The sequence below is a fragment of the Microtus ochrogaster genome, chromosome 19 (genome assembly GCF_000317375.1).
Source record: "Microtus ochrogaster isolate Prairie Vole_2 chromosome 19, MicOch1.0, whole genome shotgun sequence".
NCBI classification, from domain to species: domain Eukaryota; kingdom Metazoa; phylum Chordata; class Mammalia; order Rodentia; family Cricetidae; genus Microtus; species Microtus ochrogaster.
In genome coordinates, this window is record NC_022021.1 from 23062242 (window position 1) to 23087273 (window position 25032).

The 25032-nt window shown below is 39.5% G+C and overlaps 1 protein-coding gene across 4 annotated transcripts in view; it reads right to left on the bottom strand.

Moving 5' to 3' along the window:
• Ttc37 (tetratricopeptide repeat domain 37) overlaps positions 1-25032 on the bottom strand; it is a 98583-nt gene that overhangs the window by 31623 nt on the left and 41928 nt on the right. For all 4 annotated transcript variants that reach the window (XM_005356551.3, XM_026783776.1, XM_026783778.1 and 1 more), the window contains 15 exons: positions 23551-23653; positions 21482-21658; positions 21243-21387; positions 21015-21093; positions 20865-20926; positions 20045-20101; positions 18160-18228; positions 17014-17088; positions 16028-16169; positions 14294-14387; positions 11901-11978; positions 9270-9394; positions 8196-8319; positions 6492-6710; positions 2673-2745 (listed from right to left, as the gene is read on the bottom strand). In XM_005356551.3, the coding sequence (XP_005356608.1) occupies positions 2673-2745; positions 6492-6710; positions 8196-8319; positions 9270-9394; positions 11901-11978; positions 14294-14387; positions 16028-16169; positions 17014-17088; positions 18160-18228; positions 20045-20101; positions 20865-20926; positions 21015-21093; positions 21243-21387; positions 21482-21658; positions 23551-23653 (1622 nt within the window). The remainder of the gene's footprint in view (positions 1-2672; positions 2746-6491; positions 6711-8195; positions 8320-9269; positions 9395-11900; positions 11979-14293; positions 14388-16027; positions 16170-17013; positions 17089-18159; positions 18229-20044; positions 20102-20864; positions 20927-21014; positions 21094-21242; positions 21388-21481; positions 21659-23550; positions 23654-25032) is intronic.

Consider the following 25032-nt stretch of genomic DNA (forward strand, 5'->3'; position numbering starts at 1 on the left):
ACTTACTTACTTGTTTATTTGTTTGCTTGCTTACTTATTTGACACAGGTTTTCGCTATGTCACAGTCCTAGCTGTCCTGGAACTCACTGTGTAGACCACGGAGATTTGCCTGCCTCTGCTGCCCAAGTGCTGAGATTAAAGGTGTGTGCCATTACTACTAGGTGGTGGAGCATCGTAATTAGTGATTGATGTCAGAGAACCCAGTCCAATTGTGGGTGGTCCCATCCTTGGGCTAGTGGTCCTGGGTTCTATAAGAATGCAAGGTGAGCAAGTGACAAGGAGCAAGCCAGTAAACAACACCCCTCCATGGCCTCTGCATCAGCTCCTGCCTCCAGGTTCCTTTCCTACTTGAGTTCCTGTCCTGACTTCCTTCAGTGATTAAAAACAAATGAAAAAGGCTTCTTAAGACACCCCCCCCATAGTCCCTAACACTAATGCCTTTATGCCATGAGGCTTCTGCTCCAATACTGAAAATAAGAAAATATGCAGCATCCGAGCTTTGAGAAGGTCAATTCGAAATCTAAAAATTTAAAATTCAATTAATTAAACATTTTACCTAAGGAAAAAAGTGAATTATTTTTGCCAGGCATGAAGGTTCATGCCTATAATCTCAGCACTCAGAATGCTGAGGCAGAAAGAGTGCCAGGAGTTCAAGGCCACATTGGGCTATATTGTGAATTCCTGGGCAGCTTAGGCTGTGAGGGTGTCTCACAGACAACAGCAGCAATTGCAGAAAGAAGGTTTTCAGCACAGGTACTTTACACCTTGAATTTCACTTCAAGTGTGTTGTCAGCAATGTTTTCAACACTGTTCTTCGAATACAGAATGCTAAATTAAAGCTTTAGAAGTATTTAATATAAAACAAAGGTGGATTAAAAAGAAAGGTAACATAGCAGAGAGGGATGATTCCAGAGTGTGGCTGGAACTCAATACCATCACCACCAACAACTGTGATCTGCATAAATTAACCTCAATGTTTCAAGCTTCCTGAACCCTAACTACAGAAACTTCATACCATTGTTAATTCAAATGCAAACCCACGCGTAGCAAAGTAACTTGTGCATAATGAGTGCTTCACTCTGTGTCCACGAGTTACTAGCCTCAGCCAATTCATCTCCTGGAAAGAGCTGGAACTCTATTACTCAGAGCCTCTGAAGCAGGGGCTAGACATGCCCTGGGAGACTCTCGCCCTGCTGTAGCACCTGCACTTAGTGACGTCAACAAACAGCGTGTTAACATTTCAACAACACTGGGATAAAATATTTTAGAAACATATTCCTAAAAGTAAGGTATAAAGAGAAGCTATGAAAGATTTATCAGGCCCAAACTGAATAAAAAATGCAGAATGAGTTGAGAGATCATTCATGTCACTTGTAGATCCCGATATAGGACTCACACTCTTGACCTGTAAGCTGGACAAGCCCAGGCCTCACACAAGGAGGGTGTATATAGGAAACCTCAGAATATGTTGAACCTCTCAAGGATAGCATGCTCAGGTCATTCACAAGTGACTTGAGACCCAGGCAAGGAATAGTCTTGCTAATACAGAATCCCAAGTTATAAATACGGCTAACAAAAAGATACAGAAATTCATTCATATAAAACTATTTTAATCCTAAGGTTCAAATTATGTCTACAAATAATGTTCTAGAAGATACAGTCAGGAAAAGAAAGAAATAAAGCCATCTAGAGTGAAATCAGTAAGCACAAGGAACAATAAAAGCACATTAACAAGCTGGGCTTTGGTGGCACATGTCTTTAATCCCAGCACTCAGAATGCAGAGGCAGGTGGATCTCTGTGAGTTTGAGGCCAGCCTGGTCTACAGCAGGAGTTACAAAGACAGGCTCCAAGAAACCATCTTGAAAAGCAAAAGCAAACAAACAGACCAAATAAATACATCTACTTTAGATATCAGAATTATTACTAAATAAGTGTTTAAAACAAATTAGCTGCTGCCACTGTTTGCCAACCACTTAAGTGAACAAAAAAGAAAATATTAATAGAAACTAATAAGATAGATACCTGAAAATATCTTCTTCTCATGACTAAAATACAGTATATAATTCTTTACCAAATGTCAATAAATTCATGCTTATAATGAGATTTTTAGACATTAGAAGTGCTTGTATTATCCTACCTCTAAATAATTTTTAAATAAAATTATCTTTTGGAAAAAAAAGCCACAATCACTAATGCTTATTTATAATGCACGTTACTTATTCCTATAAAATGTGACCCAGAATGGGACCCCTACTGTGCAGTGTCCATAGCACTCACAACGGTTTCATACGCTCAAGAAGGGTACCCAGTCCGGTACTTGTGTAAACAAGGATTTGATTTAATGATGAGGTTCTCTTCATCGTACTAATTTATTTTTTAGAAAAATGCTGTATTTTAAATATATACTTGAGGTGGGTGTGATTCCTGATGTCTTTAATCCCAGAACTCAAAAGGCAAAGTACAAAGATTCTGTAAGTCTTGTGAGTCCAGCCTGGTCTACATAGAAAACTACAGGCCAACCAGAGTCACATAGTGAATCAGCTCTCTCAGTGTTGTGTGTGTGTGTGTGTGTGTATAAACGTAAATATATCCACTTGCATAAATACACACATGCATATATGTATTTAACACACAGGGTACTTTACTTGGCAGAATTTTAGACATTACTCACCTTTGCATTCCGTTGAGTGTACTGAGCAACAACTCGAGACAGCAAAGACCAAAGAGCTGGGTCAGCTGGGTTACTAGAGAAAACAAAGAAAAGGTTAGACTTAAAGACAGGAGTTACTGCTGACCCCGATGACAGGTACACGGGCAAGTCATCCCAGGAACACAAGCATGAGAGATCTGAGAGACCTGGCCTTGCCCCTCATCTGCCTCTGGTGGTGTGGGCAACACAGTAGGTGTAGGTGTAGGTGTGGCTGAGCTCGCCCCAAGAGCATGAGAGCAAGAGAATTGGCCAGCCCTTTGCTGCTTATGTCATTGGATGAGCTGGCTGGGGCAGTGCTGGAGAGGATGGTGATAATGAGGGAGAGCTGGTGGGCTGACCAATCCAGAAACCACCCAGGCCCAGAACCAGGGCTGTGGGTTGACTCACCCCAATAGCCACCTCATCTATGATCTGCTGGAGCACGTGAAGGGGTCTGATCCACACATTCAAAGATGCAGGATCTCCATGATACAGGGAAACAACAGAGTATCCAGGAGGAGCCCATTGAGGGCCCAAGTACCAAGGATATAGCACAAGTCAGAGGCCTAGAATCAGACCGATCACTCATTGCAATCAACACTTGCAAGTAAAAAATGTATCAACTAAAGAGATAGTGTGTGACTCACTGTGTTACACTACAGCTTCCACAATGAGATTTTTCTTTTCTTTTTTAAATTTTATTTTGTTTTATCTTGGGGGCTGAGGGAGGTTGCAAGGGCAGAGGGTAGATACAAAGGGACAAGGAGATAAGTGGGATGGAGATGCAGGAGAAATCCAGAAAGAATCGATAAAAAGTTAAATTAGAAAAATAAAAAAGAGAAATAAATGGGATTACAATGTTCTTTTTCTCTCCTATGACAAGAAAGAACACTACATTGATTTGAATGTCTACTAGTCCTGACTCAATATGCTTAAAGAACGTTGGGTACAGCCATATGGTCCATAATTAGTTTTGATTAATAAAATACAAGGTGCCAGATACTGCATTAAAAAAAGATGGTGGCTACTTTAACCATGACAAGTACAGCAAATATTTTAATTTAAAATCCTTTAGACACCTACGCAAGTTCATATTAATTGCCCACATTTAACTGAACATATCTTAAACTTTAGGAAACATACTATACTGTCTTCTACAAATGCTACAGTTCTTATGTTCTTAAAACATGCAGAAAAAACAATATCATGGTCACAAAATTATGAGACAAGAACAGTTTAAAAAAATTAGTACGTGTGCTTAAAGGACTACAAAGAAATGCAAAGGCATATCATATAGCAGGAGGATGTAACCCTACGGGAAATACTACACATGGGATAAACTTCATATTAAAATGTTTTCATTTCACAAGAGAGATGGCTCAAAGGGATAAGGCACCTAACTCTGACCTGAGTTTGTGCCCTCAACCTTCCTAATACTGCAACCATTTAATACAATTTCTCACGTCATAGAGATCCCAAATCATACAATTATTTTCATTGCTACTTCATAACTGTAATTGGCTACTGTCATGAATGATAATGTAAACATTTTGGAGCTAGTAGTTAGCTAAAGGAGTCACAACCCACAAGTTGAGAACCACTGATCTTTCAGAACCCATAACCCTACAGAAAACATATGGTTAGGAAAGAAATGACCCCCACAAATTGCCCTCCTATCTATCTCACAAGTGTACATTATAGCATGTGTGTACTCACCCACACAAGAATAAATATAACAAAAATTTAATGTACCAAAACAACAAAGGTTATTAACAAGAATAAATAAATGAAGACAGAAGTCAAAGCCACAACAAATGAAAACAGAGCTGCTGTTATATGATAACTTTCTCTCTGAGACAGTACTTCTGTATGTAGGGCTAGCTGTCTGCCTCTGTTAAATAATAACTTAATTTCCAAATCTTTTTTGGTTTGTTTTTGTTTTTTTTTAATTGATTTTATTGATCTTTATATTCTTCTCTGCTCCCCCTCCCAGATTTTCCCCTCCCCTTCAACACTTTCCCATGGTCCCCATGCTCCCAATTTACTCAGGAGATCTTGTCTTTTTCTATTTCCCATGTAGATTATATCTATGTATGTCTGTCTCTATTAGGGTCCTCTTTGTTGTCTAGGTTCTTTGGAATTGTGATGTGTAGGCTGGTTTCTTTGCTTTATATCTAAAAACCACTTATGAGTGAGTACTTATGATAATTGTCTTTCTGGGTCAGGGTTACCTCACTCAAAATGATGTTTTCTAGATCCATCCATTTGCCGGCAAATTTCAAGATGTCGTTATTTTTTTCTGCTGTGTAGTACTCCATTATGTAAATGTACCACATTTTACTTATCCATTCTTCAGTTGAGAGGTATTTAGGTTGTTTCCAGGTTCTGGCTATGACAAACAATGCAGCTATGAACATAGTTGAGCACATGTCCTTGTGGCATGATTAAGCATCTTTGGATATACACCCATAAGTGGTATTACTGGGACTTGAGGAGGGTTGTTTCCTAATTTTCTAAGAAATCACCATACTGATATCCAAAGGGGCTGTATCAGCTTGGACTCCCAGCAGCAATGCAGGAGTGTTCCCTTTACCCCACAATGTCATCAGTGTTTTTGATCTTGGCCATTCTTACAGGTGTAAGATGGAATCTCAGGGTTGTTTTGATTTGCATTTCTCTGATAACTAAGGATGTTGAACATTTCCTTAAGTGTCTTTCAGCCATTTTAGATTCCTCTGTTGAGAGTTCTCTTTTTAGGTCTGTACTCCATTTTTTTTATTGGATTATTTGTTCTTTTGATGACCAATTTCTTGAGTTCTTTGTATATTTTGGAGATCAGACCTCTGTCTGGTGTGGGGTTGGTGAAGATCTTTTCCTATTCTGTAGGCCTTCATTTTGTCTTGTTGACTATAAACTTTGCTTTACAGAAGCTTCTCAGTTTCAGGAGGTCCAATTTATTAATTGTTTCTCTCAGTGTCTGTGCTACTGGGTTTATATTTAGGAAGTGTTCTCCTGTGCCAATGTGTTCAAGTGTACTTTCCACATTCTCTTCTATGAGGTTCAGTGTGGCTGTCTTTATGTTGAGTCTTTGATTCATTTGGACCTGAGTTTCGTGCATGGTGATAGGTATGGATGTATTTTCATCCTTCTACATGCTGATATCCAGTTATGCCAGCACCATTTGTTGAATATGCTTTCTTTTTTCCATTTTTTTTTTGCTTCTTTGTCAAAAATCAGGTGTTCAAAGGTGTATGGATTAATATCCGGGTCTTCAGTTAGGTTTCATTGGTCCTCCTGTCTGTTTTTATGCCAATACTAGGCTGTTCAGTACTGTAGCTCTGTAGTAGAGTTTGAAGTCAGGGATTGTGATGCCTCCAGAAGTTCTTTTATTATACAGGACTGTTTTGGCTATCCTAGGTTTTTCCTTTTCCATATGAAGTTGAGTACTGTTCTTTTGAGAGACCATGGATGCCAGTCCAGACTGCTATACCCAGCAAAACTTTCAATCACCATAGAATTTCCAAATCTTAAAGTGACTAAGAATTCCTAAATCCATCCACATGGTCTGTATTGATACATATCAGATAATGAGCTGACCATATTACAAATGAAGGAATTACAGACCTTTGTGTCAAAATAAGTGGAGCTTCACCAAAATAAAGGAAAAATTTATCAACTCACCAAAATAAATGACATACGATTTCCAAATAGAGACGCGTATTTCATTTTATATCCACAATAAAGCACAAAAGCTGAACATAATCACATCAGATATAATCTGTCCCCCAACTCAGGGCTCACCTGTGGACAGCCTTAGCGGCCTGTCTTTGCACAGCCATGCTGCGGCCCTGCAGTGCACACACTGCCGCCGTGAGAAGGCACCTGTGGTAATCCTGCTTGTGTCTGACGTGCTTCAGTAACTCATTAAGAGCTGCTTTCGACAGTGTGGCGTCCTGCATTGCCAACCCTAGGGCACACAGTGCTTGCAGGCTTTCGATGATTGGTTCCTTTAAAATAGAGCTATAAATATATATTTAGAAGTCTGCTAGCCATTAGTACAGTGGTCTACTATCTAGTAAGAGTTTTTATTTAATACAAAAGGCTATTTACTTAAAGATTTATCAAAATAAGCCAATTTTGTGCTTAATATATATATATTTTTTTTACATTCAAAGATAATAACTACCTGACTGGAGCAAAATAGAATCAGCCTTTCACAGCACAAATTGACTAATCTCATTCCATGTCATCATGTCTAAATCTTAGAAACAAACAGAAACTGGTCCCTTTGGGTCTCAGTTTTCAGTAACCAATGAGAACAATTTTAGTGAAATGTTTAGTTGAAATCAAATTCTACTTTGTTAATGGGAAGTAGAAGATGGCAGAGGAGAAGCACCAGCACCTGAACCAAGGCAGAGGCAGCTGCTTCGTGGTAGGCCAGCGTTGCCAGGGAGCACTGCAGCACCAACCATGGCAGAGCCAGGCAAAGGCTAGAAGTGCCAGGTAGAGGGCCCCAAAGGCTGGCTGGCTGGGGACTGAGTAAGTCCCTGGTCTCCTCAACACAGACGCTGACCTAGCATGCTTTAGTCCAGGAAGAAAGGAGAGCTAGGGCCAGGAGGACTGGCCACAGCAAAGGTTCTCTGGCCTTTCCAGCAATGTCAGAGGGCTGTGGTGGCTGCATTTTCAGAAGGGTCCTATCATTTTCCTGCACTGCTTACAGGGTCAGAACTACTCCACTTAGTGTCTGTGGGAGCTAAGAGTCTCTCTCATCATGGCTCATCAAACAACCAAGCACAGAGCACGCCAGGGAAGAGATTTCCATTGCAACACAAGTTCATGACTCTGAGGCTGAGGAGGAAGATATGAAGGCAATCTTTTGCTTGTCACAGTAAATGAGTGATTCTGCTATTAATAAGCAATGACTGGAGAATAAGCTTCCTCCAATGGGAAGGGGCCGTCTGTCCTATGAGGATCTACACCATTCAAAACACCAATAAACCTCACTGGCAATAGCCTGGATTAATCATCTACTGTTCCTGGAGGGATTACAGCCAACTTTTAAAACAAAACAAACAGGCCTTAAGAAGTTACCAAGTACTACACATGATCACAGGCTCTCATTTTAACTTGTTCTGAAACTAGAAGTATGTAAGTTCTACAGGTATCTTTAAAGATGGGCTTTAAATAAACTTGTTCTCAGGTTAACTTGAGCAGGAAGGAAGGGAGGAGGAAGAGCTCTCTGAGAACGCGAACAACCAAACAGCAAGTCAGTTTACAATTTCTGTCATTGTTTGTGGTCCACATGGCCACTTGTTCTCGAAAACAAATGAGCAGTATTAGACAGACACAAAGCTATGAGCTAAGCAATGGTACTCAACTCCACCCATGACTGTCAATTTCAAACAAGGTCATTTCAATTCCTTCCGTTCACTTAAAAGTTCCTTGTTCAAATCTCTTCTCACACATAAGGACCTGCTGTCCAGGTGGTAAAGCAGCTGTACATACCATTTGAAAAGCAATGACTTGGCTGCATCCATTTGTCCTTGTTTGTATTCTGTTATTGCCATGGCTGTCAAGACATGAGCTTTGTCTTGCTCTGATTTCACAACGGTCAAGGCTCTCTCATAGGCTAGTATATAGAGGAAGGGAACATCAAGCAAAATACAAAAGAAATTTGAATTAACAAAATGGGCCACTTTCCCCTTCCTAATCCCACTTTTCAAGGAAGATCTAAACAAAATTCTACTGTCCTTGTTCTCTTCTTTTCAAGCAGACAGAATAAACCCGACCATGGCTTCGCTATTTCAAGATGACCCTGAGGGTGCTTTTATGATGGTGAGGGACAACCCCATCTTCTGCCTACAGAATACACCGTGAGGTCCAAGTCACCTTAAGTAGGAAAGGAGACTTGGAAACACCGATGTAGAATCACATTCCCAGTGCAGACCATCCCCTTCACCAAGCAGATAACGTTTAAGTGCACTGCACACACAGTAGTGGAGCTCATACATATCAGAATGTCCCCAGTTAAAACTTTCGGAGAAATAAAAATCTACTAATAACAAAAGTCGTAGAAGTCACTTATCAAAAGTTTTCATTTGAGCATACAGAATAGTAATTAACTGCTTTCAAATGTTAAGCTACATACCCACCACTAAGCCTGTGCCTTAGCCTCCTCAAATGGACAATGGATGTTCAGTTCAAATTGTTCATAAGGAGTACTCATCATCACAGCACACTAAAGAGATGACACATAAATAATACCTATTACAGCTCCCAACTCCCACTCATATTTTAGTAAATTCTGCAATCCCAAGGCTGGGAAGTGGCTGTCCTTCCAGAGGATCCAGGTTCAATCCCCAGCACTCACTCAGCAGCTCACAACTATGTAACTCAAGTTTCAGGGGATCCAATGCCCTCTTCTGGCCTCCAAGGACATCAGCCACACAATTTTGAACTGGCATACATGCATTTGGACATATCACATTTTTAAATTTTCAACTAATTAGTAACGTATTGCAATCCCGTCACAATCCCAATACTATATTTTTCTGCAAAGCCTCAAGCAGTGGTACTTACCTTTGTTGCTCTCTTTATACCGTCTCTTCATGAACAAGGCCAATGCAAACCCTATGATGTCCTCTAGTTCCTCAAGGGGCGTCGACTCAAAGGCTTGCACAGCTCTGTCATATTCACCAATGGAGCTAAGAAGTGAGCACAACTTACTTTTAAGATAAAAATATTAATCTTGATTTTGTGAACATATACAGACATATTCACTCAACTACTTTTAATGACTTACCTAATGTCCCTTTTATAGTAATTTAGCAAATAAAATATATTAATTCTCAAGTTTTTGAAAAGATTTGAAACAGAAGGCACACCATAAGTAGAGTACACCAGAATGATTTAGCTTCACGCTTTTTGGTTATTGTTTTTTTTCTCTTAAATTATATGTGAAAATGACTAGCTCTGCTAAACTCAAAATGTCCTTAAATTTATTGTTTTTTAACAAAATTTACTTAATCCCAAGTTATCAGAATAATTTTAGGCTGGCTTTTATGAAAAAATTCTAATTTTTTAAGCTTACTATGTTAGTTAAATTAAATATTATCCTAAGAATATGGCTCTATAATTTCCATTAAGTGATAAAATATTTAGCCAAGAGCAAAAACTTTCTGTAAACTATTTACAATTGCGTGAGTTGTTTGGATGGAACATAGGCACAATAAAAGTCCACAGAAAAAATTTTACTATTCTATGCTTCCATATATAGTAAGAAAAGCAACATGAGGGTCCTAATAGCAAAACAGCTGCTTATCTTACAATGAAGTCACATGATCTCAGCTGCCATCATCTAAAGATGTCTTTAATTTATGCATATGCGTGTCTGGCTGAGTCTATGTCACATGTATGTGGGTGCCAGTAGAGGTCAGAAAGAAGATCAGATTCTTGAGAGCTAGAATTACACTGGTTGAGAGCTGCCTACCATGGGTGCTGAGAACTAAACCCAGGACTTCTGGTAAAGCAGCAAGCACTCACAGATGCTGGGCCATCTATCTAGCCCCAATTGTTATCTAAATAAATATTTCTGAGATTCTTGTTTGTGGTATTTATCACTGTAATTCAAAAAGTTTTTATAAATGTTATTGAAATATGTTTTTAAAAAGAATTTTAATCTCTGAAGCTATAAGTTAAAAACACAAACAACTTTTTTTTGTTTTGTTTTGTTTTGTTTTTGTTTTTGTCGAGACAGGGTTTCTCTGTGGTTTTGGAGCCTGTCCTGGGACTAGCTCTTGTAGTCCAGGCTGGCCTAGAACTCACAGAGATCCGCCTGCCTCTGCCTCCCGAGTGCTGGGATTAAAGGCGTGCGCCACCACCACCCCGCCACATACAACTTTTGCCTCTAATACTAGTTTTATAAAGATGAAAAATACGAAATTAAGTTTTAATTTTGAAAGACTAGCCTTTGATGCAAACAGATTGTAAATATGCGCATATTTATTTCTTTAAATGAAGACTCTTTTCAGTAATGTGTAGAGTAGGGGCCTTCAGTGTTATGGATGTCCCCTTGACATGCAGACATGAAGGAAGTGAAAGGACTGTAATGTGTTATATGTGAGTTGTGACTTCACAACTATACTACACACTATAGTTTATTATTTACCATATACCTCCGTGTTCAAGATACTGCCTAATAAAACAGAAAAGGGGCTGGGGGGTGGGGGGCTCAGTGATTAAAGTATATACTGCTCTTACAGAGGACACAAGCCTGTGCCTACTGTATTAGGTAACTCGGTACTATGCACTGAGTCAGGCTGCAGGAGCGCAACACCTTTTCTGGCAACTGTGGACATCAGGCACACACATATTGCACATACATACAGACAGATATGCTCACATACACTTGAAATAAAAATAAATAAATCTCTTTTTTAAAAAGAAAACAGATGGCCAATTTTCTATAAAAAGTACAATTTTCTTCAAAAGTATTTACTCTATATGAAATGTCAAACCTAAGAAGACATGCTGCAGTACCTTTTACTCTAGGTATTCTCTGCTTCAACAGAAACAACTACTAGTGTAAGTTTAAAAGAGTTAACAGGCGATCAGAGTAGTAATATTTCCCCATCAATGGACTTGATTGAATTACAGCAATAACAGGGAAGAAGAACTGGCTACCTCATGCCTCATGTGTAGGTCCCTAAAGATGTAGAGACTGTATAATACCAAGCTGCAGTTAAATGTTTAACCATTCAAGTTTAGGGCAACCTAAGGAATCACTGTGTGAGTCAAAACCGTTCTTCGTATGTATCTGTACTCTGGCTTTGCTCCCACCCTCCACAACAACTAGTCTGCCTATCTTTCTGGTCAGAAGACATAGAGACTAGAAGGGAAGTTCATTCTTTACTGTACTAAAGTTTTTAATATGTTTCAAAGAAGCTCCTAGACCACAACATTCCATCACTAATCAGAATAAATCCAACTCCCCAGCTAGTTAACTGGGATTCTAGTAAACTACAGCCTCTCTCCCAAACCTCTATATCTAGCCCGTAAACCAGCGGTTCTAATTTCACTCTTCACCAGGCACACTCAGGCTAGATTTTAAGGGTATAGAAATGTTAACACATTCTGGCCCTTGGGTCTATCCCAGGGCTCTAGACACCAGTCTACAGAGTCACAGAATTAATGAGAAGACAACAGCCTTACCATAGCAATCTGCCCCAGTTTCTCAGTGTAACAGTGTAAGTGTCTTGGTCTTCTGTGGGATGTAACAGCTCAGCCGCCCTTTAAAAAAACAGGACAAGGTTTTGAAATGTTCTATGTGCAATATTTTGTTTTACTCAGTCCTCCTCGGGCAAATCCAGGGATTTATAGTCTTTTCTTTCAGTTCTACTAATCAGCCAATGCTGGTCATGCAACTTATTCATGTTCCAGTAACTTGATAGCACAAAGGCACTTAGATATATTTAATTTTTAAGTTGTCAATAAAAATAATCTTATTTTTCATTAGTAAAACCATTAATTATTGTATCTAGATTGTAAATATTCTAAAATTTATAATCTGAACATAGGCAATGGCCAAATCAATGTTGTATTTTGACACTCTTGAAAATATTTATGCAGGAAGACATAAAATTCAATGCTTTCGTGTGCTTTGCGCTGTCTACAAGGGAATACTAAAAGACGATGTGTTCAGGGAGAAGAAGAGCAGTGCCTCTAGACTCAGAATACATCTACCAAGAGCTAAGTCAACATTTTCTTCTCCCACTGTGTTCTCTATAGGCAGGGAGGGAAACGTCCTAAAAGCTAAGAGCTCTTTTTAATGGTTTCTTTCTTTTCTCTTTAAAGATATCTTCCAGGTGAAATATCTAGGAAAGACTTTTTATCTACTAGATGTTGGACAAAAAAATAATTAGCTCCAGAAGCATAAAAGTGCTCCCGAGGTGTCCTGACGGGAGTGAGAGCAAAACCGGTTCTGCCTCTTGCTGACTGGGGCATTGGGTGAGCTAACCTGGGCAGTGCTGGAGAACTCGTCCAGTGGTGAGGAAGAGGGAGAGCTGGCAGGCTGACCAACCCAGGTGTCACTTGGGCCCAGAACCAGGGCTATGAGCTGCCCCACCCCAACATCCACCCCATCTATAAACTGTTGGAACATTGAAGGGACGGGTCCTGCAGAGCCAATGCTGCAGGAAGGTACCAACAGGATATCTACGAGGAGTGAGGCCCAGAGAGGTTCCGGTAGTGACAGCGCAGCAGAAGCCAGAGGCCTTGAAGAACATTTGCAAGAAAAGACTATCTGCTTGACACACTGGGACACACTACAGCTTCCACAGTGAAATTTTTTGTTTTGTTTGTTGTCTTTATTTATTTATTTATTTATTTTGTAGACGCTGTTACAAGGGCAGAGGGCAGATGCGAAGGGACTGGGAGTTGAGTGTGATTGGGGTGTACGATGTGAAATCCACAAAAAAATCAATAAAAAGGTAAAAATTTTACAGAAATTAAAAACAATACTTCTGCTTAAATTTATGTACTATTTATGTTTCAAGAAGCAAATCAGAACATACAGGGCAGCTGCTGTGGTCAGGACATATCTTTTTTGTGGTTGTGGCTGGTCACTTTAAGCCTGAGGTAGCGAACACCTTAAGTTATCTTGGTTAACTATTATATTCTACATTTTATTTATCTAAGTTTATTGACAATCTAAGAAGAAAACTGGTTTTTTAATAACCCCTCCTCCATCACCTGGAAAAATAACTCCACTATGTAAGCTCTAGTACCATCTAGTGGTTACTCCTTTGAAGTACATGGCAATCCACAATTAAGTATTTGGGACACTTCTTTACACCTGACCAGACATCTTCTAAATAGTCACATTTGAAGGAGTGGTGTGCCTTAAAGTTAGATATCAACTCTTAAAACCATTCTTTTAGTAGTTACTCAGGAGATCAACAGTTGTTCTCCTACTCACCTAGCATTAGTGTATAGAGAAAAAGCTAGCTGCTCTCATTTCCAACCAGTCCCCAGGATATGACTCCACTCTAGTGCACTGGGATTTTGTTTGTTAAATACGGCAAACTACTTGTGTGTGAGTACTTGCTCTCACTCTGTCTGAAATGCATCTTCTACTCTCACTCTTTCTTAGCAACACTTAGCAACCAAATACTATTTGCTTATTGAGTATCTTGTATTGAGGAGTTCCATGAGAACAGGGCCTCAGTCTATTGTAATTCCCTGATAAACTTCTCATGTCAAGGACATTGCTTGGCACATAGCATCCAACAAACATTTACTGGCCAGGAATAAGTATATAGAAGATAATAAGGTAAGTCAAGCAAATATTCATGTTGTTTCTTGTCTGACTATAGGGGATGGATTTTTCTAAAATAGAATCTATGAGGTTTTATTTTCTGCCCTCTTCTGTTCCCCACCCACTATCAATGGAACTCAAATTATGGCTGAAAATGTAGAAGTCATCTTTTCACCTTTCACCATGAGGACAGGTAATGGAGTGAAAATCACATAGTTCTTCTGTCCCAAGAGCAGACTTTGTAGTATCCTGACCCCACCATGAGTGAGGTCCACCAAGCACAACCCACCTTTGGTATGCCTCTGCGGCTTCTCTTCTCAGCTGCAGATGTTCGTTTAAATAACCCAACATCGTGAAAGCTGGAGCATAATTCTGAATCCTTTCTGGAAATTCACAAATATCTCTAGTTTGTATGTGTATGCTGACTAGGTAAACAAAATAATAATTAAATTCTTTTTGTTTCAGTAACTCAAAGCAGGGGGTTACCTCCTGAGATTAATGGTACTATTAAGAATGGCCTAATTTATCTTGAATATACCAGTGATAATTTGATAATTCTTCTAAATCACTGAATAATATTAAAGATAAAGTAGATGTGGCTTCTAGCTATAGCTTACAGTTTAAACATGTTTTCTTTAAGTCTTTGGAACATGCATTTCTAAATGGGATGACTCTATCAAATCCCTCCTCTCAGAGCTCAGGGACCCCGCAGAAGCAGAAAGAGTGTAAAAGCCACAGGGGGTGGAGGACACCAGGAGAACAAGGCCCTCTGAATCAGCTAAGCAAGGTTCATATGAACCACAGAGACTGAAGCAGCAAGCACAGGGCCTACAGGTCTGCACCAGGTCTTCTGGGTATATAGCATAGCTGTTAGCTTAGTATTTTCTCATGGAACTCCCAAGTGTATGAATGACTGGGTTTCTGATTCTTGTGCCTGCTCTTGGGGCTCTTTTCCTTCGGTTGAGTTGCCTTGTCCAATCCTGATGTGATGGTTTTTGCTTTATCTTAATATATCTTATTTTTTTCAAGTTTGGTTTAAAATAAAGAAACGAAAAACTGTTTTAAGTAAAACTATTTGAAATTGTTAACTAGGTAAAAACTAGTACTAATATTTATAAAAAAATTCAGGTTGTTGCAACTTTATATTAGTCACAAAGCTGATGCCAATAAACTCATCACCTTCAGCTCAGACTAAATGTACACGAGAACTGACAAATACTGACTTGGGCCAAACCATTTCTACTTCATGTTAATCAGCTGCTGGTTTCTTTAGTGACTACCCCAGGCAAGAACTCGGCCTCAGACTCTGTCCTTCTCAAACCAGCAAACCCCACAGGTAAGAAACCTAAAATTCATACCAAGGACTCAATACTGACTACTATGTAGTGAGGCAGAGAGAAAGACTCAGTGGTGGTTTTATTTTAAAAGACAGGAAATTATTACCAGGGAAAGCTAATAAACTTTACTATTCTGTCAGTTTTCTAAATGTAAATGTATTTTGGGGATATCTTCCAAGATAATCAAGAGTAAATAGGAGAGGTTGAAGTCACCAGGGATGGGTCTGGCATCTCACATACATTATCTTATCTAATTCTCCTAACTATACAACCTTGGAATTGTGACTTCTCTTCCCAGAAATAAAACACAACTTAAGGGAAATAAAATACCTGGCCCACAAACTGAAATGAAAGTATACAGAGGAATCACTGCAGCAACAACTCAAAGCCATTAACCTTTAACACACTCCCATTATTACAAGGAAATCTTGACTCAGAAAGTAATAAAGTGAGTTTAATCACTCTTGCAGAGCCATTACTTTGATTTAAACATTGCACTCCTCCCAAGTAGCAACAGAAAGGTAAATTAGCATCTGAAAGAACACTGACACCTAAATGAGATGGGTGAATTAAGCAAAATCACATCGTTTGAGGAGTCTGACATTGCACCATATATGACAGGTATTTACAATGTATTTACACATTTCAATAGTCTGATATTTTGCCACATGCAATAGGTATCTTACCCACGTATTTACACAGAACACCCTGTGCTGCAGGGACAGCGTTCATCTGGAGGATGTTATACCTGTAGAGCTCCGTTTCTCTGTTGCTTTTGTCTTGTAATGTTGTACAAACCCAATATGCATAACCTATGGCTCCTTCAGTCTTGAAAAAACAAAGTAAACTTAAAATAATAAGTATTTCATTAAAACAAAAAATAAAATATTCCAATAACAATAGTGTCACAACCTAGTCTTCTTTAAGTACCTTTAACAAAAACAATACAACCTGTTGAGATCAATTTAAAATCACTTCTGTAATCCTTGAGTAGAATCAAACACAACCAAGAGCAGAAAACAAAAGGCTTGCCAGATGGGCTTGTTCCCCTCTCAGACCATTCCCACAGGTAAAACCAAATGAACTCAAGTCTTTTCAGAGTCCAGATTATCAACTAAAACTATTCTTCACCTCATGTCTATTTTTTTCTTGTGGTCTCAATCTCTCTTCCACAAGACTCTTATTACATGTACTAAATCTCAATGGGGAAGACTGGAGAGACACACAGCTCAATAGTTAAAAGCACTGCCTGCTCTTCCAGAAGACCCAGACCCAATTCCCATCACCCATATGATAGCTCACATCTGTCTGACTGTGACTTCAGTCCCAAGAGCTCCAATGCCCCCTTCTGGCACCATGGACACCAGGCACATACTTGGTGCACAGACATACATGCAGACAAAACACCCATACACATAAAAATACATAAATAAAATGTGCAATCTCATTGTCATTTTTCATCAGTTTGAACACTGAAGACGAAAACAAGTTCTGTATAAAGAGAATTTATCTGCTTCTAAGATAACAGTAAAAGCAAGAGCTTTTTAGCTGACCTTAAACTCCTGATCCTCCTGCCTCTATCTCCCAAGCATCACTACTCCCAGTCTCTACACATTTTCTTAGCAAGGATAATATTTTCCCATTGAATTCTCAAGAACATTAGGATTCTTACATGCATACTGAGCTCTGTAGTGTGTCTGAAGAGATCCATGGTGTCATAACTTCCAACTGTCTCTGCAATGAGAGCCTATTAAAAGGATTTTTAAAGGTTTTAATTAATTTAAAAGAAATAAAAATGTTAAATAAACAGTTCTGGAAGAAGGGAAGATTTACGAGCCATGCTTCAAAGCAAAGTTAAGTTTCACTTCCAGTGATTCTAGTTTAAACTATGTCTGTGAGTTGTGACCTGAGATAATTACTATTAAGAACAAAATACTTTCAAAACAGAAAACATTTTACATAGAGGTAACTATGACAGTTTTCCCTAACCTAACTTTTCCTAACAAAGTACGCTGAACAGTCTCGTCATAAGATTCTGACATCCGGCAGAAATGCAGGCTGGTGCTCTCTGTCTAAAAACTGACACAGCGTGGATGCCCTGCTTCCATGCGCCCCTGTACCTAGAGGACAGGAAGTTGCTGGGTTATCTCTGCTTGCACCACCAGATACCTTGAATTACACTGAGACACCAAGCACAGTGAGACATAATCTGTGACTGATGCTTTTCTGACACATGCTCCTATTGCTGCTGAACCACTTAGCAATTCATTGATATTCTCAACTAGCCAAGGCATTCAGTTTTCAGATGATATGACTAGTAAAATAATCAGTATCAGACACAGACTAGTAACAATTAACCCGATGCTATCTGGCAGTACAAAATCTAAACATGGTTACAGAGAAACACTCAGAAGTGTACAACCCAATATAAAGACTTTATAGAAAATTACAAAACAATAATAGCCAAAATGATCTTTGTAAATACATACTGTCTTTGCAAATGGAAGTTTAATAAGAGTTCTAGGTTTATGTTTTAGGCAAAGTAATAATCAGATTCATAGAATTCAAAGTTTAACCACTACCAGCGGTGACAAAATATTTAGGATGTCTTAACTTAAATTTCTACATCTCTAAAAAGAGTACAACAATAGTCACACCTCAAAGGACTGATAACAAATTAACTAAAATATTCCTTGCAAAGACCTAAGCACAATGACCAGCATGCAGTAAGTTTTCAAATGATACATGTAATGTTATCATTATTATCATTAATATGAGGCTACTTTATATTGATGTTTATTAATAACTGTTATCTTACTTGTCCAATCCAGCACAGTAAATAAGACGGATCAAGGGACTGAGCCATTTTGAAAGCTTCATGAGCTTGCTAGGCAAAAAAAAAAGCGAGAAAATACCACATCAAGCAATTGCATAGACTTCAACTGTTTAAAAAGCGTAAAAGAAGGGAAGTCAAACATATCATAAATATATATAAATTAAAAATTTCATTGTTTAGCCACAATTAATAATACCTGGATACAATCTTTTAGCTACAGTCTTAGAATAATGCTGTGTGCAACAGATTTCCCTACAAATTAAGAGCTCTGGCACCCTGCAAATTATTCTATAGGTTTCTATCACCGAGGCTGCAGCAGAACTTTTAAATAATGCTAACTACGTGTGAAAGTAATGATTAAATAAGTCTGAATCTATTCCCCTTTTTAGAAGGAATAAGAACTCACAACCAATGCAGCTGGAACTATGGCCCTGCTGCTGGAGAAAGAGAAGTTAAAAACACAATTCTATAAGAATCATTCACAAACTATTAAAGACACCTCTCTTGAACCATAAGCTCATCTGCTCCCTGCTTTAAAAGAAACAACAGCAAAAGCACCTTAGCCCATGCTGCTTTCCGCTGTTTCAGGATAACCCGTGTGGTGTAAGGAAAGAAGGAAGCTCTTGAGCAACTGTTGGACCCAGCAGTCCTGATGCTCAGTCTAAGTGTGTACATGTTATGATGTGGGAGTCCTTCTGCATATGTTTTGCTTTTATTGGTTGATGAATAAAAGTGCTTTGGCCTATGGCAAGGCAGAGTAAAGCCAGGCAGGAAGTCCAAACAGAGATATAAAGAGAGTAGGCAGAGTCATGTAGCTGCCAAAGGAGTAACATGCCAGCACTGGTAAGCCACAGCCTAGTAACAATATAGAGATTAATAGAAATGGTTTAATTTAAGATACAGGAACTAACTAGAAGTATGCTTGAGCCATTGGCCAAACAGTGTTGTAATTCATATAGTTTCTGTGTGATTATTCGGGTCTGGGCAGCGGGAAAGCAAGCCAGTCTCCATCTACACCTTTAGCCTGGGCCTTGCACACTAAGCGTGTACACTTTGGCCTGGGCCTTGAACACTAAGCGTGTACACTATCCTGAGCTGCAGCTACAATACCTCACAGACCTTCAGATCTAATCTAAGAATTTCTTTCAGTCTATTTACAATCATCCAAAGCTGAACATTTTTGCAGTGAGCAATTAATGTACTCTCAAAAACAGGGAAGTTTTTGGTCAAACGATAAGATCCAGCACACTGACTAAACCAAGAAACAGTGAAGATGTGGCTCCTCTGTCTAGACTTGTGGAGACTTCCCAAATGTGGCCCAGCAACAGGATCCCAGGTGCTAGGTTCCGGCTGCTCAGTTGGAAGGAATTCCACTGGGATGTTTAAAGGCAATAATATTTGTTGAAGCCATTATCTAAATCACAATAGCAAAGGTTAAATTTAAGATATTAAAAATATACTAATTATCTCTCTTACCTTCACTCATCAAGACTAAACAATGCACTCAAAGAACTTCTCTTATATTTATAAATTTGCCAAATAAGAGAACTGTTTTCATCTATAAAAACTACATAAGGAACCTGAAGTAAGAAGATGGCTACTTCAGAGTGAGCTCAAGCCTAGTGTGGGCTACACAGAAGTCTTCGCTATCTCAGAGAAGAAGAAAGTATACACAGATATAAAACCAGTAGTTGCATGGAAGAAAAAATGAATTTTAGGTATTCAATACTCAACATAATAAAACAAATGCCATCAATCAACTGGCATATTTGACATACTGGACAGATAATACATAAAACAGTTCTCCACAAAATTGAACACTTTCTATTTTTTATACTTTTTAATATACTGAAACTGATAACGATACCTCAATGTTTTCAGTTGCAAGGTAGAGCACGCCTAAGTTGGTCCAGGCAGCAGCATTCTAAAAGATATATTAAAAATAGGCCTCATTGGGAAAAGCTTCTTTCTGCATTATGCAGCACTTAATGCACACTGGACATCTGTATCATACCCCCCCGAGCTCAGGAGACCTCAGAAGACAGACAGAAAGAACGTAAGAGCTGGGGGATGGGAGGAGGGCTCGGCCTTCTCAACAACACTGTCCACTGCTGCATTCATGAACTTGAGCAGGCATGGTACCCGCCACAGGAGCTGTGAGGCTCAGGGAGGAGCTCACCAGGCTCCACACCTAGCTAAGAGGCTAATGGAGAATGGGGAGTTCTTTTTCTTCAATGGTGTGGCTACTGGTAACCCCATAGCTATTCTCAGGCAGGCAATCCAAATTAAACTCAGTAGTTCAATTAAAAAAAAAATCACAACATAGTGGGAGGGGACTGCTGGGGAGATGAAGGGATCAGAGCGAGGGGGAAGAGAACCAGACACATTATGTACATGTATGAAATTGGCAAAGAATAAACTAAACTCCTCAAAGTAATCCTGACAACCATATACATGTATGCACATTCACACGTGCGCACACACGCAATACAATAAATAAATATGATCATTCTAAAGTGAGAGAGAGCCTGCCTCAACACGGTGGAAGTGAGACCACAGGCACTCTATAGCACATGCACACCGCGCTCACTCATGCTTCCACACACACAAATTAGATGAACTAATTTTAAAAGAAAATTAATACACTGAATTTTGCAGTTCTTTTTATAGACACAGGGAACACTTACAATTTGTTCTGCCTGGATTGATTTGATAAAACAGTGCTGAGCAAGGGCATAATTTCCAATACCTGAAACATACAGAACTTAAAGTAACTAAACTTTGCTGCCTGAAAACAAGTATCTTGTAAAATAAAGTAAGTGTTGGTCAGTTCTTACCATGGTGACATGCAATCACACCAAGAGCATTCCAGTATAAGTGATTATTGCTGTCCAGTCTCACAGCCTTTTTCAGACACTGAAAAGAAGTTAAAGTAGATTAAATTTTTATTTCTTCCATATCAGCATAAATAAATAAAATGTGGTTTAATGTTAAAACAAAATGTTTATCAATAGCATCTTTCATAAAATCACTGTGTTTTTAATTTCGTAGGAAATTTCTTGTACATGCACAGATTTCTCCAGTAGCTCTGTAAGACCATCCGTGCTGTTGCCTGTCTCTGCCAAATGCTGTGCTTGGCGGTAATAATTAATTCCAAGATCACACCATGTATTAGATGTAGACATCAACTTTAACGCACGACCATAACACCTGCAGAACAATAAAAATGAATGGTAAGGATGCTTTTAGAATATACTGTTCTAATTCAACTCTAAGGCAATGACTGGTGTTCTCCGTAAATCACCTTCCTCCAAGATGCAGGAGCTCATCTTTCTTTAGTACTTCTCTTCCTCCCTGCTGACCGAGGAGGACTCCTAGGACATGAACATGCACTTTAGATGGTGAAACAGCATGCAGGCTGGTGCAGGCATCCCCAGCGAGCTTCCAGAGGCAGGACACATCAGCTCGATATTGCAGTGCCCTGCAAGGAAACACAAAGGCTTTCAAAATTATGTCCCAAAGCTCAGTTGCGTGCCTCTTAGGACTGCATATTCTTAGAACAGAAGAACTTTCTATGCAGTCCTGGATGACAGCAATGACTTTAGTCCGGTTCTGTGCACGTGCCACTAACCACTTAACAGAGCTCTATCCTATCATCTCCTTACTAGGAGAAGAAAAAGATCTGGAAAAAAGAGAAGCAGGAAAAACTGATTATTTGATGTGGCAGAAAATTTTTTGGTTTTTTTTCAGATATCTTCACCATGATTATGAAAAAGGGCAGGAACTAAATGGAAAACACTTGAGGACTCGTTTAGGGCAGGTCTGTTACCGGTGTTTCAGTTTGCTTTAATACCAGGGTTCTAGGTGTGCCTTTGGTTTAGTTAATCAATAATCAAGGCAGTGACTTTTTATTATGAAAGTTTATATCCATAGACTTCCCCTCAAAAGACTAAACAATGTAACAACTATGTGTATACCAATTATATTTGGTAGAGCACAGGATTTTCACTGAGGGCAAAAATAAATAAATAAAAATTCCAAACAAGAAACTCTACAGATCTACCTGGAAAAGCAAGTAAGAGCCGCCTGGAGAAACGACTCGGAAGGTAAACAGGGTCTGAGGACATGGGAAGGGCTAGTTTCTCTTAGTTCCATCAGAGGGCACGTCTCCGCCTTTCTCAGATCAGTGCTCACTTTAGGCCAAGACTACACACTGCCATGTCACAGGCAGACGGACAAGCAGAAAGGACGTTCATAGCCTTTCCTACTGCACGGCAGAAACACTAATTATTGCAGGCCCCACTGAAAACCCAACCACTGTGAAAATCAGAAGAAGAACATTATTCCTAAGATACTTTTAATATTGACACATGTAAGGAGAAAAAAGAAAACAGTAGCAATCTTAACTATCCAAACTCATGTCTTTTCAATTTTTCTTCTTTTTATCAGGGCTGGGAATTCAGCTCAGTGATATAGCTGCTGCCGAGATGTTACTGAGATTCTTTGAAGTTTGCAATCCTCTTGCCTTGGCTTCCTACGTGGCTGGCTGCATTACAGGCATGCACCACAGACAATCTCTAAACTTGCTGTTGCCTTTGCCACTGGGGTGTGTGAGGGTAGGGGGTGTGTGCATATGAGTACAGAGGCCATCAACCGTCCTGCTCTATCCCTCTCCATATTTCTTTGAAATATGGCAGATGTCTCTCTAAACCTAAAGGTAGGATGGCAGCCAGTAAGACTGAGATTTTTCTGGTCCTGTCCTCCCAAACACTAAGGCACATGAGCAGTCACACAACACAAGTACTGGGCATCTAAATTCCGGTCTTCAAGCTTGCCCACCAACTGCTCTTCCCTGTAGAGCCATCTCCCAGCCCCTACTCCATGGACTTCTTAGGGCATCTAACTCGAGTAACACTTTGCCCTTCTATAACACACTAGATTGAAATCTCCCCAGTTCTCTTCTTACTAGATACATCACATTTTCTTAAGCTTCTCTCCAGGAATAATCTGAAGGCTCGTTTCCCTTCACTTCAGTCCATCAGCCTGAAGCAAGCCTGCTGATGAATGAAGAGCGACCTGTGTGTCTGAAGTTCCCTTCTCAACCAGAGAGGCTCTTCTGCTCCACTAGTGACCACTGTTAACCACGTCGCCACAACAAGGCAGCCATAACAAAGAGCACAACCACATGTTTTTCTCATCAGGGGTAAAATTACTAATGTGCTTGCTACAGAATTAATCAGCACATCTGCTATTCTTCATGTTTGACAGTCTGAATAACTGCTGTATCTAATAGCAGAGACATAAAATTATACTCTAAATTAGCTTTATTATACCACCAAGAACATAAGAGTGCTAAGCAAGGGTAATACCAACCCAGTAAAATATTCCAGCGCTTTTTCCACATAGTCTACCGCCTTTCCGTCCAGAAAATCCGCTAAGGCTGCTTTCGCCATCATCAGATAGCACTCACCCAAACCTGCAACGATGACAGTTGTGCACATCATTACAATATACAAACGAACACTTCAAGCCAACTTGAGATAAATCTGTTGATCTACAAAAGCTTCACAGAAAATACAGTGTTATAACATTATTTCTAAATACAGTCTTGACACATTTAAAAAAGATCTCCAAAGTCAAGGTTCTGTGGCAATCAACCTGCACTAAGACTCACAGGAGCCGGGCGATGGTGGCGCATGCCTTTAATCCCAGCACTCGGGAGGCAGAGGCAGGCGGATCTCTGTGAGTTCGAGACCAGCCTGGTCTACAGAGCTAGTTCCAGGACAGGCTCCAAAGCCACAGAGAAACCCTGTCTCGAAAAACCAAAAAAAAAAAAGACTCACAGGAAATCATGTGCACAGCACTCTCTTGACATTAATTTGTCTTTTATGTATCCTAAACTAGGGGCGATACTACTCTCTACCATATGGATTTAGCTATAATGCAAATAGTATTAAATCTTTTATGTTAAAATCTATGTAGCAAACTCTACAGTAAAAATTAAATAAAGAAGTAAACTCCTCAAGTGCCTAGAAATATTTAATAGAAGTTAGCTCTTTTCTCTTGAGGAAAGTTTTATAAACAAAGAAAAGGGGAGAGGAAGGTAGAGAAAAGAAAGGGATCCCAAGCTCAAAGTTATATGCTACCAAAACCTACAATACCAACAACTGAAACCTCCATGGTACCTTTTAAGAAGCAAATAGAGGAGCATACACAGTAGCATATATATTAGTGTAGGCTATCTCAGTCGGTAGAGCATTAGACTCTTACTCTCAAGGTCGTGGGTTCGAGCCCCACGTTAGGCACCATTTGTAGAAGGAGCTGTGGGCCACTACCCTGCTGCCCATCTCCCAGCCGCCTGGCTACCTTATGCCCGAAAATAATAACACACAAATTGTATTCTTTAAACACTGTTTGGCTCATTAGCTCTAGCCTCTTACTAGCTAACTCTCACATCTTGATTAACCCATTTCTAATAATCTGTGTAGCACCGCGAGGTGGTGTCTTACTGGGAAAGATTCAGCATGTCTAACCTGGCAGCTGGCTCCATCGCATCTGACCAGAGAGGAGAGGCATGGCAATTGCCTCACTTCCTCCCAGCATTCTGTTCTATTTACTCCACCTACCTAATTTTCTGTCCAATAAAGGGCCAAGGCAGTTTCTTTATTAACCAATGAAATCAACACAAAACAGAAGATCCTCCCACATCATAGTACGAAAGGGTAGGATACAGTCTCAAGAACTTAAGTCGTAGGTGGTGCTCTTCCTTCTATAGCTAAAAACAGGGTTAGGAAGGGCTACTGAAGGGGGAGCTGAAATCAGCTTAACTCCACAACATAGAAAACTGCATTTAAA